The sequence below is a fragment of the Hemiscyllium ocellatum genome, chromosome 10 (assembly GCF_020745735.1).
Source record: "Hemiscyllium ocellatum isolate sHemOce1 chromosome 10, sHemOce1.pat.X.cur, whole genome shotgun sequence".
Classification (NCBI taxonomy): domain Eukaryota; kingdom Metazoa; phylum Chordata; class Chondrichthyes; order Orectolobiformes; family Hemiscylliidae; genus Hemiscyllium; species Hemiscyllium ocellatum.
In genome coordinates this window covers 732,932-751,962 of record NC_083410.1, presented here as the reverse complement: position 1 = coordinate 751,962, position 19,031 = coordinate 732,932, and the positions used below count along the sequence as shown (strand labels likewise).

The window sequence follows — 19,031 nt, the reverse complement described above, 5'->3', positions numbered from 1 at the left end:
CTCTTTGGGTGAATATTGATGTAAAACACTCAATAAGGTCTCACCTACTTCCTCTGGCTTTACACATAACCTCCCTCCTTTTATCCTTGATGAGCCAACTCTCCCTAGCTACCTCCTGCTCCTAATGTATGTGTAAAATGCTTCGGGATTCTCCCAAACTCATTTTGTAATATTGTGCAGATACATCTCTTCTTTGGATCTAACCAAGGTGCATTATTTTAACTGCAACACCCAAAAGACTTAAATTTGACCATCTCTGAAAACAATAACCTGAATTAATAATAAGAATGTCTTGAATTAACAATGACACATTCTGTTAGTGCATGACATTTACTTTCACTTGCAAGTTGAAAAATGGCAAACCTTCCCGTGGACATGCCCCAATGTTCCTGCAATCCCGGGGCTATTTTTATCTACATAAGGAGCTGTCATTTTTTTGTTATCATTTCAATATTCTATGTCCACATTCTTACCGTCACAAACTCCTCCCTGAAAGGCAATGCAAGCAGAGTCATACTCTACAATGATCCAGACAACAGTGTCACCAGCTGCAAGACAGACAGAGCAAAGGTGGTGGCATGGTGGGATACAGTCAAGAGGGAGATTTCTGAGAGTCCACAACATTGACTCTGGAACCCATGAAGTCTCACAGTATCATGTCAAACATGGTAATCAGCAGGATTGCCATGTACCCATGTACCGTCCCCTTAACGGATCAATCAGTACAACTACATCAGTACATGCTGAACAACACTTGGAGGAAGCACTTAGGTGGCAAGGGCACAGAATAGATTCTGGGCAGGGGGTTTCAACATCTACCACCTATCGAGCTGGTCAGGCGCTAAAGGACATAACTGCTGGACTGGATCTGCAGCAGATGGTGAAGGAACCAACAAGGGGGAGAGACATATTCATCCTTCTCTACCTGCCTGACACAGATGTATGTGTCACCACACAGTCCTTGGGGAGTTGAAATCGCACATTCAAATTGAGGATGCCCTTCATTTGAGTCACAGCACAGAAAAAGGCCCATCAAAGCTGTGACAGGCTAAAACAGCTCCCTAACTACTGTTAAACCCATTTTCTAGCACGTAGTCCATAGACGTTTGTGCTTTGGCACCACAAGTGCACATTTAAATACTTTGTAAATGTTGGGGGCAGGGGTTCTGCAGAGAGCTCCAGATTCCCACCTGGAATCTGGGTGAACATTTTCCTCCCATTCCCTCTGCTGTGGCCTTAAACCTCTGCTGCCTGGTCATGCCTCATCAAGGGGACAACGATAAGTGTAAGTGTAAAAAAACTGCTGTTTCAGAGTCCCTACCTATTTCTCCTAATGTCGAATTGTGAATAATCCAGTTGAATAATTGCTTCAAATACTAACAGATACAACACAATATTTAACTCACCAAATGTACAAAGAGAATTGGACACAAAATGTGCTCTCTCCTTGCTAAAAGACGTCCCCACAATCCAGAGTATGCCAGGTCCCATAAAAGATTAGACTGATTGCAGAAGGTGTCGCTTTATTTATGCAGAAAAAAACCCAACAACAAACAACAAAATAACAACAAACAAAATCCCTGAAGAGATCCTGCCGTCCAGCCAAAGGTCGCTCATGCTCTGGGACCTAGTGAACTGTTTGACGATATACCAGCTCTCAATGCACTGCAGGTTGGCACACAGGACACCACCATGTAGGCCGCTGAAGACAACGAGGTGCTCCCAGGTCTGCCCTCTCCACAGCATGACCCTGAGGGCACTGCTCTCTCTGATAGATGTGGTACTTTAAGCCTTTGCCTTTCACCTTCTTGTCCAGCCATTCGTGGCTGAACTGGATCACGTTGTCCAGCAGCTTCTGGAGTTGGTCAACATGGAGCATACAGCCCAGAGACATGGGGTGAATCGCAGACAGATACAGCACCTCATTCTTAATGATATTCCCTAAAAACAGAGTGGGTACAGTGAGAGATCAACAATTAAAAAAAACTGAACTGAACTGAAAATGAACATTATTCGAAAAGGAAGTCTCAGTGCATAGAGGTAGGGGACAGCGTATGTGATGGAGAGTGGGCATGGTCAGCCTGAACTTACTTAATTAGTAAGGGAACACCAAGGGTTAAAGGGAAGAGGCACTGCAGAAATTCATCAAAGTTCCTCAGACAGCAACTTCTAAATCCATGACCACTTCAAGCTAGATGGACAAGGGCAGCAGATACATGGAAACACCACTCTCTGCAAGGTCCTCTCCAAGCCACTCCCCATCCTGACTTGGAGATATTTTGTCATTCCTTCACTGTCGCTGGGTCAGAATCCTGGGATTCCGTCCCTCATGGTTATTATGGGTAAACCTACAGCAGATGGCCAGCAGTGATTCATGAAGGCAGCTCACCACCGCATTCTCAAGGGCAATTAGAGATAGGCAAAAAATGCTGGTACCTCAAGAAAAGTTAGCTTCCTCATAACCAAATAAGCTCTGGGTCCACAGGCTGTTAGGAGAATTACTTATTGCTCTTCATCTGCTCCAATGTCATTAGCCCAGAAAAAAATAACACATTTTTTCCACACATGGGGCAGTCTTTGACAGCAGGATCGAATGAGTTTGCTTCCCAAATAATGGCATGATGCCAGAAACGCTTAGCCCAGCACAAAGATGGTTGTTGCCAGTGAGTTTCTTCAGGAATGTGCTTTACTCTCATCACCACTGAAATAGCACAAGGGCTAGTATCCCATTAATAAGTCACCCTTCATATACACATGGAAAGTCATTGGCTTTGGCATTGTATCATCAGACTCACACCCAGAGGCTCAGAATCTCTGACACTCAGTCTTTTTCTTTTTTGTACGACGCTATGACAGACAGGTCCTGAATATGAAAGGGCAGAAAGAGATTAAAACAAGCAGACACAGTTCAATAGCACCAGTCTGAACCACAGGAGTCAATGAGTCGTCGTTTTTTGGTTGCTTCCAATTCTGTTTAGTTCTTTGTTGTTTACACAAAGTGTACTCAGCCTTTTTCTCTCTGTCAGCCAAGGCTCCCTGTTTGGACCAAATTAACTGCCCCAATCAGGGAACTCTTATTCTATGAAATCCAGTTGGCTAGCCTCATTACAATCACTACGCCAGACCCTTACCACCCTCTGGTGATAAAAATGCTTCCCCAAATCCCATCTAAACCACTTGCCTTTCACTTTAAAATTATTGCCCCTGGTCATTGACCCTTTAACTAAGGGAGAAAGTGCAGACTGCAGATGCTGGAGATCAGAGTCAAGAGTGTAGTGCTGGAAAAGCACAGCAGGTCAGGCAACATCTGAGGAGCAGGAGAATCGACATTTCAGGCATAAGCTCTTCATCAGGAATGTCTGATCCGTTGACTCTGCTGTTCCTCGGATGCTGCCTGACCTGCTGTGCTTTGCCAGTGCTAACACTTTTCACCTTTAACCCAGGGGAACAACTGCTTTCTATTTACTACATTCCATACCCCTCATAGTCAGGTCTCCCCTCATCCTCCTCTGATCTAAATAAAACCCGAGTTACCCAGCCTCTCCTCACCGCTGAAATGTTCCATCCCGGGGACCATCCTGGTGAAGTTCCTCTGCACCCCCTTCCAGTACAATCCCATCCTTCCTGTAGCATGGGGACCCCAGAACTGCACACAGTCCTCCATGTGGGGCCTGACCAAGGTCCTGTCCAGCCCCAACATCACCTCCCTGCTCTTACAGTCTATGCCTTGACTAGTAAAGGTAACCTTCTTAACTACTCTGCTAACCTGGGCTGAACCACCCTCAGGGATGTGTGGATAAGCATTAGCCTGTTTCCTCTGAGCATCCTAGTGTCCGGACATGATTGTAATCTCCTTTGTTACTTCTTCTGAAGTGCCTGTCCCTCTCATTTCTCAGGGTTAAATTCCATCTGTGACTGAGCTTCCCATTGGGACCTCTCTGAACATGAGTTCTGTAACTGGGGCAGTTAATCTGGGCCATGAGTTCTGTAACTGGGGCAGTTAATCTGGGCCATGAGTTCTGTAACTGGGGCAGTTAATCTGGGCCATGAGTTCTGTAACTGGGGCAGTTAATCTGGTCCAATTCGAGAGCCCTGGCTGACAGGAACAAAAGGATGAAAAAAAGATGTTCATACTCAGGTGCTGAGTCTAACATGGTTGTGCCAGAGTCAAGGTATTTCCACATTTCAATAAAGGGTGACTTAGTGATAGGATATTGATCTCTGGGGAATTTATATTATCGTTAACCCAAGACCTTTATCCTCAGTGTTGATTGCCCAGTCAATCTTTGTGTTATCCACAAACTTAACATGCTCATCTAGATCATTTGTGAATATCACAAACAATAAAGGGCCCATCTGTGATATACTGCTGCACACCAGCCTTCAGTCACATAAATAGTCCACTTTTACCCTCTGTCTCCTGACTGGGCCAATTTAGAATTTGTGAAGTTAGTATGGATCCCATGAGCTTTTAACCTTCTCTGAGTCTCCTATGGGTCCTTGACAAAGGCTGGCCTTATAGTCTGCTCCCCACAATCTCTAGCTCCTCCCCATTTTGAAATAATGTTGATCTTTCTTGGCATATCAAGTCCCAGCTATCCATTTGCCTTAATGTATCCCCATTGCAGCTTCCTCCTCTCACCACATTGATGGTGTCACATCGATTCATGCAGTCAAATACCCCAGAGACAGAGCTTCCTGGCCCTCCAGCTCGGTTTCTGTCAATGGAGTGGAAAGTTCAGGTTCCAATACAGAGCTTTGGGGAACACCAATTACCAAATCAACTCTCAACCCGAGATGTTGTCTCCATCCCCAGAAAATCTGTGATTCTACAGCAGTGTGTGGTTCAAGGAGGCAGCTCATCCCCACCTTTTTAAGGGATGGGCTATCAATGCTGGAGTAGAGTGGTGCTGGAAAGCACAGCAGGTCAGGCAGCATCCGAGGAGCAGGAAAATCGATGTCTCAGGCAAAAGCCCTTCATCAGGAATAGAGGCAGAGTGCAGAGATAAATGAGAGGGGGGTGGGGGTGGGGAGGAAGCAGCATAGACTACAATAGGTGAATGGGGGTGGGGATGGAGGTGATAGGTCAGAGGGGTGGGTGGAGCGTGTTAGAAACAAACTTAACAAAATTAGCCAAGACCACCAAAACTGGAAACAAGATAATTTATTTTATGATCTTGCAAGAAAGGGCGTCAAATGCTAAAGCAAATGAGCAATGAGCATTGAAACAAGTATTCGGTTATAGCTTTGAGCTGCGTGAGGTCACTCCTCTCGACTCCTACATTACCCAATCACCCGAGTTCTCAGAGTAAAAAATGAGGTCTGCAGATGCTGGAGATCACAGCTGCAAATGTGTTGCTGGTCAAAGCACAGCAGGCCAGGCAGCATCTCAGGAATAGAGAATTCGACGTTTCGAGCATAAGCCCTTCATCAGGGGCTTATGCTCGAAACGTCGAATTCTCTATTCCTGAGATGCTGCCTGGCCTGCTGTGCTTTGACCAGCAACACATTTGCACCCGAGTTCTCTGCCTAACTTGTGACCTGACTGCCCCTATGTGACTTCTCCTTATCTTGATGAGATTCTACTTCTATCTCCTCGGGCCATTAGCTGCAACTGTTTTGTAACTATATGAACACTCACTGTGCTAGTGTTTTCTATTGTTCTGCTTTTCTGTCTGCACAAACCTGTTTTTCCCAGAAGTTTGCTAATCTGATCTTTGCCTGCAGCTGCCCTCTACACTTGTTTGTCAGCGCTAGGCTTAAGCTTATTCTCACTATCCTCTTTGCTATATCTGCAAAAACAGCACCCTTTCCTATTTCTCACAAGCGGATCGGTGGGAAGGGAGATAGGCCGGTAGGACAGGTCATGGGGACAGTGCTGAGCTGGAAGGCTGGAGCTGGGGAAAGGTGGGGGGAGCGGAAATAAGGAAACTGTTGAAGTCCACATTGATGCCCTGGGGTTGAAGTGTTCCGAGGCGAAAGATGAGGCGTTCTTCCTCCAGGCGTCTGGTGGTGAGGGAGCGGCGGTGAAGGAGGCCCAGGACCTCCATGTCCTCGGCAGAGTGGGAGGTGGAGTTGAAATGTTGGGCCACGGGGCGGTGTGGTTGATTGGTGCGGGTGTCCCGGAGATGTTCCCTAAAGCGCTCTGCTAGGAGGCGCCCAGTCTCCCCAATGTAGAGGAGACCGCATCGGGAGCAACGGATACAATAAATGATATTGGTGGATGTGCAGGTAAAACTTTGATGGATGTGGAAGGCTCCTTTAAGGCCTTGGGGATAGAGGTGAGGGAGGAGGTGTGGGTGCAGGTTTTACAGTTCCTGCAGTGGCAGGGGAAGGTGCCAGGATGGGAGGGTGGGTTGAAGGGGGGCGTGGACCTGACCAGGTAGTCACGGAGGGAACGGTCTTTGCGGAAAGCGGAAAGGGGTGGGGAGGGAAATATATCCCTGGTATCAATGCTGGCCAGCCCATGATGTGCAAGTCCCACAAATGAATCAACAAAACATTGGACAAAGTGCTGAGTCACCATTATCTCGGAGAATAAATTCCAATCACTTGCTGAAACCTTATGTGAAGCTAGCTCATTTCTCTCTCATTTCCTACTTAGATGGTGCGTGCTATAACCAGGTCTTGGAGACAACTTGTAAAAGGCAGGGTTCAGAGTGATTGGTGCATAGTAAGGTGGGGGGAAGGGGGTTGGGGGGAGGTGGGGTGGGGGTATCACAGCAAACAATAGACTTTCATCGCTGGGACCAGAGTGTCTGAGACAATAACTGGGTTACCATTGGCTGTCAGGCAAAGACACAAGAATGTGGAAACAGTCAACTCCTGACCCAGGCAAAACAATAAAAATCAAGCATGCCCAGCTTCTCCCTTCACAAACCACCTCTCCATCAGCCATTTACTACCAGGTCTGCAATGTGTTACTGACCAAGGCCAGAGAACAGCTGCTGGTTGAGCAGAGTGTAGCAGACAGGCTGAGCTCGTTGTAGAGCCTGAAGTGCCAGGTTTCTGCTGAACTTTGGGTGTAGGATATCGCAGCTATGTCCAGAGGGAGGGCTGTTACAGAGACAAATCCGGCAATTATAGAATACAAGAAACTGTCCTCCTGGGAAATACAGCACCAATCTGTAGAGAGAGAGAGAGAGAAAGAGAGAGAGAGAGATTTTTATATCTCCTCACAGAACTCCACTTAGAATATCAATCTCCTCATTCACACCATTCTGTTTTCTGCTCTGTGCTTTCCCCAAACCTGACAGTATTCTATGATCTGTTGCCCTTCTGGGTGCTCAGAGTGAGAACGGATTCTCCCTATCAGTGTGTACACAGTCAGCATGTCTTTCCCCTATGAGAGAGGGTCGTTCACATTAATATGCAATACACACTGATCCTGATCCACAGCCCCAAACTCCCACCCTCTTTCCCGTATCCCTCTAGGGTGAAGAGACATTAAGTTCATCAGCAGGTCCTAAGACTAGTATTTATTTAAAAAGAGCCAAAGGTTGTAAACTTGTAGACAGAGAAAGTTTTAAATAAATATCAGCCAAAGGATGATTAAAATATGGTTAAGAGGGAGAAACATAATGACAGAAAACTGGGTAGAAATATCTAGAAACAGCTTTTAAGAATCGCTAAAAATACATAAAAAGCAGGAGAGTATCACAGAATCCCTCCGGTGTGGAAACAGGCCCTTCAGCTCAACAACTCCACACCGACCCTCCACAGAGTAACCCAACCAGAGCCGCTCCCCTACACTAAGATCCTGTACTTACTCCTGACTAATACATCTAACCTTCACAACCCTGAACACTACGGTCAAATTAGCCTCACCCGCACATCTTTGGATTGTGGGAGGAAATTGGAGCACCCGGAGGAAACCCACACAGACACAGGGAGAACGTGCAAACTCCAGACAGACAATCCCCCGAAGCTGGAATCGAACCTGGGTTCCTGGCGCTGTGAGGCAGCAGTGCTAACCACTGGGCCACTGTATTGCCCCACCAAGCAGCCAAAGGGCATAGATTCACTTCACGGACAAAGGCAGGAGAAATGATCACCGCGAATTAAAAATGACAGAGGCCATGAACAAATGTACTGGTCTGCTTTCGCAGTAAAAGACACACAAACATTCCAGAAGAAAATATTCCTTATCTATGGGTACTCCCCTTCTGTCTGGCATAACCCACTGTGTCCCTTCCCTCTCCGGGTTAAGGACCAAACCCCAAGAACCATTCTCCCTTTTACGCTGGGCTTTCCTGCATCCTCCTCATCTCCCCCATAAAGTTAGAGACTTCCTAGAGTCCGTTGTATCCTTCCCTTTACCTCAAGTTGGGCCTTCTGCTCTCTGCTGCCCCCTCACAAAGGCTGGAACCAGTTACCCTCCAAAACCTCCTGCTCCCCAGGCAATGGATGGCACAACTCCACCAACTTTAAACCCAGGACAGGCAGCCTGGATGATAATCTTTGCCCATACCTTGGTGATGGATCCTTCCAGTCTCCCTTCTTATTGGCACGCTTTGCCCGCGAAAACTCATTGGCTCTGACACTCCCGAACATCCCAAAGTGAAATCGCAGCCATAGCCTTTTGTGCTGAGGGGTCAACTGGCCTTGCCCCAAGGACAGAGCACAGCTTTCCCTCGCCTCCTCCTGCTCTTCTCTCAAGCGGCCATCTTCCATCACTCGTTGCTTGCTGGGAGAGCCCAGTGCTGGCCTCTGGGCTGGATCCGGTATCTTCTGTCCATGTGTTCTCACTACTTTCGGACAATCAGATCCCAGTCCATGACCAGCAGATGTGAAACTCAGGAACAGGTTTTTGCCATGCACCTGGACAAGGAGGAAGCGTTGGTCTAATCAGAGACAGCATTGTGAGGGAGCATGGAGAGTCGAGTGCATCAGACAGACAGAGGTTTCAACACCGAGTTAAACAGAGTGACCACAAATCCAGCAAAATCAGAAACATTCCAAACAACAAGAGAGCAAGCACCAGATAGAGCAAACAACAGATGAAGGGAGAGGGGAATAAAGAAGGAGAGAGATCCAGGTTATACTTTCTGGGGTTACCATGGACCAGAAACTTAACTGGACAAGCCATATCAATGTGGCTACAAGACCTGGTCAGAGGCTAGAATACTGCAGCAAGTAACTCACCTCCTGACTCCCCTAAGTCTGTCCACCATCTACAAGACACAAGTCAGGCGTGTGATGGAATTTTTGCCACTTGCCTGGATGGGGGCAGCTCCAACAACAGTCAAGAAGCTCAACACTAATTAGGACAGAGTGGCCCTCTTGATTGGCATCACACCCACAAACATTCTTAGAGTCAAAGAGCTGTACAGCACAGAAACAGACCCATTGGTCCAACTCACCCATGCCAACCAGCTAACCTAACCTAATGTAGTCCCATTTGCCAGCACTTGGCCCATATCCCAATAAAGCCTTTCTATTTATATACTTGCCCAGATGCCTTTTAAATGCTGTAATGTACCAGCCTCTACCACTTCCACTGGCAGCTCATTCCTTACACACACCACACCCTGCATGAAAAGGTTTCCACTTAGGTCCCTTTTAAATGGTTCTCCTCTCACCCTAAACCTATGCCCTCCACCCCAGGGAAAAGACCTGTTAAATGCCTTACTGAAGTCCATATCGATCACTGCTCTGCCCTCATCAATCCTCTTTGTTACTTCTTCAAAAAAACTCAAATCAAGTTTGTGAGACATGATTTCCCACGCACAAAGCCATGTTGACTATCCCTAACCAGTCCTTGCCTTTCCAAATACATGTACATCCTGTCCCTCAGGATTCCCTCCAACAACTTACCCACCACCAACGTCAGGCTCACTGGTCTATAGTTCCCTGGCTTGTCTTTACCGCCCTTCTTAAACAGTGACACCACGTTTGCCAACCTCCAGTCTTCCGGCACTTCACCTGTGACTATCGTCCCTCTCCCACTGCAACTCCCAGGTCATTTCCTCTGCCCTGAAGCTCTTCAACCATGTCGTGAAACAGACTCGCTACCACAGCCACAGTGCCTCAGTGCCTGCCTCCGTAACCAACTCATCCCACACGGACTCCAGACCACCTTTAAACCAGCAGAGTTCGGACCCGAACAGGACAAACAGTACAGACTACAGATTCAAAAACACCAGCAACAGTTCTCCTTCAGGATCCTCCACTCCACGCTCGCAGCAATGCGCCGGCACCTAACCTCCCTACAGTCAGCCCTGCCTCAGCTGAGGGCCACACTCTCTCAGAATTGCAAAGGACCCACTCTGTATTACATCCTCAGGAGAATTCATACTCTCAACAAACAGTATTTCAATTCCATCTCAAACATCAAAAACTGTAAGTACAACAAACTTTTATCCACCCACCTCCATAACCAGCGCTCCTCAAACATTCCAGAAGATTCCCCTGGCTTCGGAAAAGACTCAGACGCCATTAGCCATGCGGCTGATGCAGCTACCACCCCCACGCTGATTGATGATGTCACTTCCGCCCCCATCATGGCCACTCCCCAGCCACTTCCGGCCCTCACAATTCCTCATGCCTCACACGTGACGTCACGTCCACCCCTCACATCATCGTTAATGCCACACGCTCAGTGACTTCCGCCACCCCAATACCGTGGTCACCACCACTTCCGCCCCCACCAGCGCCACTCACCTGCAGTCTGCTGACACACGCCCCACAGACCCCACTGTCACTATCCCCAGCCCCCAGAACCCCGAGGGGAACACTACCCCTGCTCATGACTCCACCCCCATTCCCCCCACCATCACACCCAGTCCAGTTACAGGCTCCGCCCCCACTCCCAGCTCCACACCCACACCAGATCCCAGCTCCCAGCCCTGCCTGGTTTTCACCATCCCTCCAGACCGCCCCCTCACTGAGGACGAACGATCGGTCCTCAGCAAAGGACTCACCTTCATCCCCCTCCGTCCATGCATCAATGAATTTAATACACGCCGTGACGTTGAACAATTCTTCCGGCGCCTCCACCTCCGAGCTTACTTTCACAATCAGGATTCCTGCCCACATTCCGAGCACCCCTTCGCCCACCTCCAACACACTGCATCCACCTGGACACCCCGCGCTGGCCTATTACCTGCCCTCGACCTCTTCATTTCCAACTGCCGCCAGGACATTAACCGCCTCAACCTGTCTACTCCCCTCCCCCACTCCAACCTCTCACCCTCACAACGCGCAGCCCTCCAATCCCTCTGCTCCAATCCCAACCTCACCATCAAGCCAGCGGATAAAGGGGGCACAGTGGTGGTCTGGCGCACTGACCTCTACACCCCTGAAGCCAAACGCCAACTCGAGGACACCTCTTCCTACTGCCCCCTCGACCATGACCCCACCCCCCATCAACAAACCATCATCTCCAGACCATACAGAACCTCATCACCTCAGGAGATCTCCCACCCACAGCTTCCAACCTCATAGTCCGGGAACCCTGCACTGCCCGGTTCTACCTCCTTCCCAAGATCCACAAGCCTGACCACCCTGGCCGACCCATTGTCTCAGCATGCTCCTGCTCCACTGAACTCATCTCTACCTATCTTGACACTGTCCTATCCCCCATAGTCCAGGAACCCCCACATATGTTCGAGACACCACCCACGCTCTCCACCTCCTCCAAGACTTCCATTTCTCCAGCCCCCAACGCCCATCTTCACCATGGACATCCAATCCCTCTACACCTCCATCCGCCATGACCAGAGCCTCCAATCCCTCCGTTTTTTTTCCTTTCCAGACGTCCCCAACAGTACCCTTCCACCGACACACTCATTCGTTTGGCTGAACTGGTCCTCACCCTTAACAATTTCTCCTTCGAATCCTCCCACTTCCTCCAGACCAAAGGGGTAGCTATGGGCACCCGTATGGGCCCCAGCTATGCCTATCTCTTTGTTGGCTACATAGAACAGTTGGTCTTCCGTAATTACACCGGCACCACTCCCCACCTCTTCCTCCGCTACATTGATGACTGCATTGGCACCACCTCGTGCTCCCGCGAGGAGGTTGAGCAATTCATGAACTTCACCAATACATTCCACCCTGACCTTAAATTTACCTGGACCATCTCTGACACGTCCCTCTCCTTCCTGGACCTCTCCATCTCCATTAATGACGACCGACTTGACACTGACATTTTTCACAAACCCACCGACTCCCACAGTTACCTGGATTACACCTCTTCCCACCCTACCTCCTGCAAAATCCCATCCCGTATTCCCAATTCCTCCGCCTCCGCCGTATCTGCTCCCGGGAGGCCAGTTCCACCATAGAACACACCAGATAGCCTCCTTCTTTAGAGATCGCAATTTCCTTTCCTACGTGGTTAAAGATGCCCTCCAACGATCTCATCCACATCCCGCACCTCCGCCCTCAGACCCCACCCCTCCAACCGTAACAAGGACAGAACGCCCCTGGTGCTCACCTTCCACCCTACCAATCTTCGCATAAACCAAATCATCCGCCGACATTTCCGCCACCTCCAAAAAGACCCCACCACCAGGGATATATTTCCCTCCCCACCCCTTTCCGCTTTCCGCAAAGACCGTTCCCTCCGTGACTACCTGGTCAGGTCCACGCCCCCCTACGACCCACCCTCCCATCCTGGCACTTTCCCCTGCCACTGCAGGAACTGTAAAACCTGTGCCCACACCTCCTCCCTCACCTCCATCCAAGGCCCTAAAGGAGCCTTCCACATCCATCAAAGTTTTACCTGCACATCCACTAATATCATTTATTCTATCTTTGCTCTGGATGCGGTCTCCTCTACATTGGGGAGACTGGGCACCTCCTAGCAGAGCGCTTTAGGGAACATCTCCGAACACCCACACCAATCAACCACACCGCCCCGTGGCCCAACATTTCAAATTCCCCTCCCACTCTGCCGAGGACATGGAGGTCCTGGGCCTCCTTCACCGCCGCTCCCTCACCACCAGATGCCTGAAGGAAGAACGCCTCATCTTCCACCTCAGAACACTTCAACCCCAGGGCATCAATGTGGACTTCAACAGTTTCCTCATTTCCCCTTCCCCCACCTCACCCTAGTTCCAAACTTCCAGCTCAGCACTGTCCCCATGACTTGTCCGGACTTGTCCGACCTGCCTATCTCCTTTTCCACCTATCCACTCCACCCTCTCCTCCCTGACCTATCACCTTCATCCCCTCCCCCACTCACCCATTGTACTCTATGCTACTGTCTCCCCACCCCCACCCTCCTCTAGCTTATCTCCACCCTTCAGGCTCACTGCCTTTATTCCTGATGAAGGGCTTTTGTCCGAAACGTCAATTTCACTGGATGCTGCCTGAACTGCTGCGCTCTTCCAGCACCACTAATCCAGAATCTGGTTTCCAGCATCTGCAGTCATTGTTTTTATCTCAGCAAGAGGCCCAGCAATCACTTCTCTAGCTTCCCACAGAGTTCTAGGGTACACCTGACCAGGTCCTGCGGATTTATCCACCTTTACCCGTTTCAAGACAGCCAGCTCTTCCTCCTCTGTAAATGGACATTTTGCAAGATGTCACCATCTATTTCCCTACAGTCTATATCTTCCATATCCTTTTCCAAAGTAAATACTTATGCAAAATACTCATTTAGTATCTCTCCCATTTTCTGGGCTCCACACAAAGGCAGCCTTGCTGATCTTTGAGGGGCCCTATTCTCTCCCTAGTTACCCTTTTGTGCTTAATGTATTTGTAAAAACCCTTTGGATTCTCCTTAATTCTATTTGCCAAAGCTATCTCATGCCCCCTTTTTTCCCTCCTGATTTCCCACTTAGATTAGACTTACAGTGTGGAAACAGGCCCTTCGGCCCAACAAGTCCACACCGACCCGCCGAAGCGAAACCCACCCATACCCCTACATTACCCCTTACCTAACACTACGGGCAATTTAGCATGGCCAATTCACCTGACCCGCACATCTTTGGACTGTGGGAGGAAACCGGAGCACCCGGAGGAAACCCACGCAGACACGGGGAGAACGTGCAAACTCCACACAGTCAGTCGCCTGAGTCAGGAATTGAACCCGGGTCTTCAGGCGCTGTGAGGCAGCAGTGCTAACCACTGTGCCACCGTGCCGCCCACAATTACCCCCATTGCATTTATACTCTAAGGATTCACTTGATCTATCCTGTCTCTACTTGACATATGCTTCCTTCTTTTTCTTAACCAAATCCTCAATTTCTTTAGTCATCCAGCATTCCCTATACCTACCAGCCTTTCCTTTCACCCTACCAGGAATATACTTTCTCTGGATTCTCGTTATCTCATTTCTGAAGCCTTCCCATTTTCCAGCTGTCCCTTTACCTGCGAACATCTGCTTTTGAAAGTTCTTGCCTAATACCGTCAAAATTGGTTTTTCTCCAAATTAGAACTTCAGCTTTTAGATCTGGTCTACCATTTTCCATCACTATTTTAAAACAAATAGAATTATGGTCACTGGCCCCAAAGTGCTCCCCCACTGACTCCTCAGTCACCTGCCCTGCCTTATTTCCCAAGAGTAGGTCAAGTTTTACACCTTCTCTAGTAGGTACATCCACATACTGAATCAGAAAATTTTCTTGTACACACTTAACAAATTCCTCTCCATCTAAACCTTCAACACTAAGGCAGTCCCAGTCTATGTTTGGAAAGTTAAAATCTCCGACCATAACCACCCTATTATTCTTACAGATAGCTGAGATTTCCTTACAAATTTGTTTCTCAATTTCCCTCTGACTATTCGGGGGTCTATAATACAATCCCTATAAGATGATCATCCTTTTCTTATTTTTCAATTCCACCTGGATGTATTCCCTAGGAATATCTTCCCCAAGTCCAGCGATAATGTTATCCTTTATTAAAAACACCACTCCCCCTCCTCTCTTGCTCCCCTTTCTATCAGATTAGAATAGATTCCCTACAGTGTGAAAACAGGCCCTTCAGCCGGAGAAGTCTAAACAGATCCTCTGAAGTGTAACCCACCCAGACCCATTCCCCTGCATTTACCCCTGACTAATGCACCTATCACTATGGGCAATTTAGCATGGCCAATTCACCTGACCAGCACATCCTTGGATTGTAGGAGGAAACCCATACAGACATGAGGACAATATGAAAACTCCACACAGACATTCGCTTAAGGCTGGAATCGAACGCAGGACCCTGGTGCAGTGAGGCAGCAGTGCTAACTATTGAGCCACTGCGCCATCCCATTTGTATCCTGGAACATTAAGCTGCCAGTCCTGCCCATCCCTGAGCCATGTTTCTGTAATTGCTATGATATCCCAGTCCCATGTTCCTAACCAGGCCCTGAGTTCATCTGCCTTCCCCGTTAGGCCCCTTGCATTGTAATAAATACAGTTTAATGTATTATTCCTACCTTGTTCTCTGCTTTGTCCCTGCCTGCCCTGTTTGTCTCGCTCCCTTTCACAACTGTACCAGTCTCAGATTGATCTCTTTCCTCACTAGTTCCCTGGGCGCCCCCACCCCCCCCGCCCCACACCCCAGCCCCCGCCCCCCTTTACTAGCTTAAATCCTCCTGAGCAGCTCTAGCAAATCTACCTGCCAGTATACTAGTCTCCTTCCAATGCAGGTGCAATCCATCCCTTTTTGTACAGGTCACTTCTACCCCAGAAAGGATTCCAATGATTTAAAAATGTGAATCCTTCTCCCATACACCAGCTCCTCAGCCATGCATTCATCTGCCCAATCCTCCTATTCCTGCCCTCACTAGTTCGTAGCACCGGGACTGACCCAGATAATACGACCTCCTTTTTAAATTATTGCCTAACTTTCTATATTCTCCCTTCAGAATCTCATCCTTTTTCCTTCCTATGTCATTATATACATTGGAACCAATGATCTCCTGGTGGTCTCTCTTCCCTTTGAGAACATTCTGCATCCTCTGCGAGACATCCCTGATCCTGACCCCAGGGAGGCAGTACACCATTCTGATTTTTCGCTGTTGGCTGCGGAAATGTCTATGCCTTTGACTAAACAGGCCCCTTTCGCAATCAATCTCTTGGAACCCAACGCACCCCTCACTACACTAGAGCCTGTCACCATACCAGATATGTGGCTGCTCGAGATATATTCCCCTGAGAGTCCATCACCCCCTACATTTTCCAAAATAGCATACTCATTTGAGATGGGGATAGACACAAGAGGTTTCTGCACAACCTGCCTCCCTCTCTTACCTAACTGTATCTGCGATTTTTCTCCCTTCCTATAACTGCCATTCATCACACCCCCTTCCTCTTGTAAATTCTTCATTGCCTCTAACTGTTGCTCCAACCGATCCATGTGATTTGATAATATTCGGAATCGAAGACACTTCATGCAGACATGATTATCAGTAATATGGAAACTCTTCCTAAACTCTCACAACAGACAGGAAGAGCACATTGCTCTACTAAAGGCCATCTTTGCTCCTTCACAATCTACAGACCCAGAACACAGCACCATCGTTTTGCTCTAAAAAAAGCGTTCCGGGCTAACTTAGTATCTATGGTTTATATTTTTAAAATGTAATCAAAAGACAGATTTCAATAAACGTTAAATCAAGAAAGAATCAACTCTACCCACTACTGCAGACTTACAGCAAAGTTACACATAAAAACTATGCATTTATCTGTCTCTGTGCTGTGAGCTCTCGCCCTCAGGTTCCTCCAAGATCAGCTGTGAATTTGGGTGTTCGTTAATTTTTCCTAGATGCAATCCGATGGCCAGATGTAAGTGGACTCAAAACAGCAAAGGCAGTAACTCTGCAGATTCACTGCTGTGTCAGACAGCAGTGTAGGTTTCTTCCTCTCTCCCTCACTGACCATGTGGTCATTGCCTTTTGTCTGTCTTTCTCGCTTTTAAAAGTACCATTGTTTTGACATTTTCTCCCCCCCAAAGTTCCAAAACAATGCATATAAAACAGTATTTGCTGCTCGTGGACTTTGATGGAATCACCTCCAGCACCTAAACTCCTTCAATTACAAAGGAGCAGCTCTTACAGCCACAATTGTTCCAGTCCTCCATCTTGGATTACCCAGAATCCTTTTCACACCAATGACACTCAGGAGGAGCAGTGTACATCATCTACAAGGTGCACTGCAGCAACTCAGTCAGGCTCCTTCACTAGCAACTTCCAAAACCACAACTACTTAAATCTAGAAGGACAAGGGTAGCAAGGAAATGGGTCACTAACACTTACAAGTTCCCCTCCAAGCCAATTACCATCCTGACTTGGAATCATATTCACTTTCACTGGGTCAAAATCATGAAACTCTGACTAGCAGCACTTTGGGCGGGCGGGGGGGCGGCGAAATCATTGCAGCGGTTCAAGAAGGGCAGCTCACCAACATTCCTGATGAAGGGCTTATGCCCGAAACGTTGAATTTCCTGTTCCTTGGATGCTGCCTGACCTGCTGCGCTTTAACCAGCAACACATTTTCAGCTCACCAACACCTTCTCAAGTGCATCTAGGGCCAGACAATAAATGCTGCCCTGCCAGCAAGACTCACAATCCCTGAGCAAATAATTTAAAAGATTAAAACAGAGGTGAGCTCAAAGTTAAAATAAATCATACTCACTTCACTGTGCTGCAGTTTCAGACTCACAAATTGTTGCAGACACACTTGTTTGGTGCTACCTGAGGCTCTCTGCACAACTTTACCAACAAAAGGGGATGTAACAGAGTGAAACACTCTCACTGAGGGACCCTCCGGCATCTCCGATACTGGCAGCTCTCACTCCTGCGTACGGTCTGTAACCTGGAACAAGGTCTGAACAACAGTGACTCTCTCCCACACTTATCTTCAAAGAGAAAACCTGCAAACAATTGACCAGGCACCAGAATCCCATACATTGACTTGGTTCAGGGGGTGGGACAAAGGAGGGCCAATGGGAACTGCCATAAAAGTGCAGCACCAATCAGAGAGTCACTTCTGAAGGTCTGTGGTCTCCTGGTTCTCTTGTGGCTCCTCCTCCCAGAGAGTGAGGTCTCAGCAAAGCCCCTTGGGGTGTGGTCACCACGTGGCCCATCCTCCCAGGGGGTGTGGTCACCACGTGGCCCATCCTCCCAGTGGGTGTGGTCACCACGTGGCCCATCCTCCCAGTGGGTGTAGTCACCACGTGGCCCATCCTCCCAGGGGGTGTGGTCACCACGTGGCCCATCCTCCCAGGGGGTGTGGTCACCACGTGGCCCATCCTCCCAGAGGGTGTAGTCACCACGTGGCCCATCCTCCCAGGGGGTGTGGTCACCACGTGGCCCATCCTCCCAGGGGGTGTGGTCACCACGTGGCCCATCCTCCCAGGGGGTGTGGTCACCACGTGGCCCATCCTCCCAGGGGGTGTGGTCACCAGGTGGCTCTGCCTTTAAGGGGGGTGGTGTCCTATGGCCCCCTCCTCCCAAGTGCAAGGGGTGTACTGACCTTGTTTTGATAACAACGATCATAGCAAGTCAGGCAGCATTAATAGAGAGAAAGCAAACTATCATTTCATGTCTAGATGACTTTTCATCAGAGTATTTTCCTTGTAGTTCCTTCTTCCTGAGAGTCCAATGGAGTACTTACAACAGCACACACTAAAAAAAAGGCTTCATCATGGGAAGATCATTCCTGACAAATCTGTTAGAATTCTTTGAGGAGGTAATGTGCAAGTTAGACAAAGAAAGCCAGTGGAAGTGATCTAATTGGTTTTCTAGTAGGTCTTTGACAAAGTACTCTACAGGCGGCTGCTCGATAAATCAGATGTTAAGGGCGTGGTATTGGATAGATAATTGGTTGACTGACAGAAAACAGAGAGTGGGGATAAGGGGGTCTTTTTCATGATGGCAACCGGTGACTGATGGAGTTCCACAAGGGTCAGTGTTGGGACTACAACTGTTCATGATATGTGTTAACAACCTGATGAAGGAACTTGAGGGTATTGTTGCTTGATTTGTAGATTACACAAAGATAGATGGAGGGACAGGTAGTGTTGAGGGAGTGAGGAGGCAGAAGCACTTGGACTGGAGAGTGGGCAAAGAATCGGCAGATTGAATATAGTGT

General features: G+C 48.4%; 1 protein-coding gene across 1 annotated transcript; it reads right to left on the bottom strand.

The window, feature by feature from the left end:
* Positions 1 to 1,657: 1,657 nt before the first annotated feature.
* Positions 1,658 to 17,711, bottom strand: LOC132819263 (endonuclease 8-like 2). The gene is made up of 4 exons (XM_060830689.1): positions 17,574 to 17,711; positions 8,471 to 8,820; positions 6,929 to 7,125; positions 1,658 to 1,941 (listed from the first exon to the last, which is right to left on the bottom strand). The coding sequence occupies exons 1-4, from the start codon at positions 17,709 to 17,711 to the stop codon at positions 1,658 to 1,660; spliced, it is 969 nt and encodes a 322-aa protein (XP_060686672.1).
* Positions 17,712 to 19,031: the final 1,320 nt, after the last annotated feature.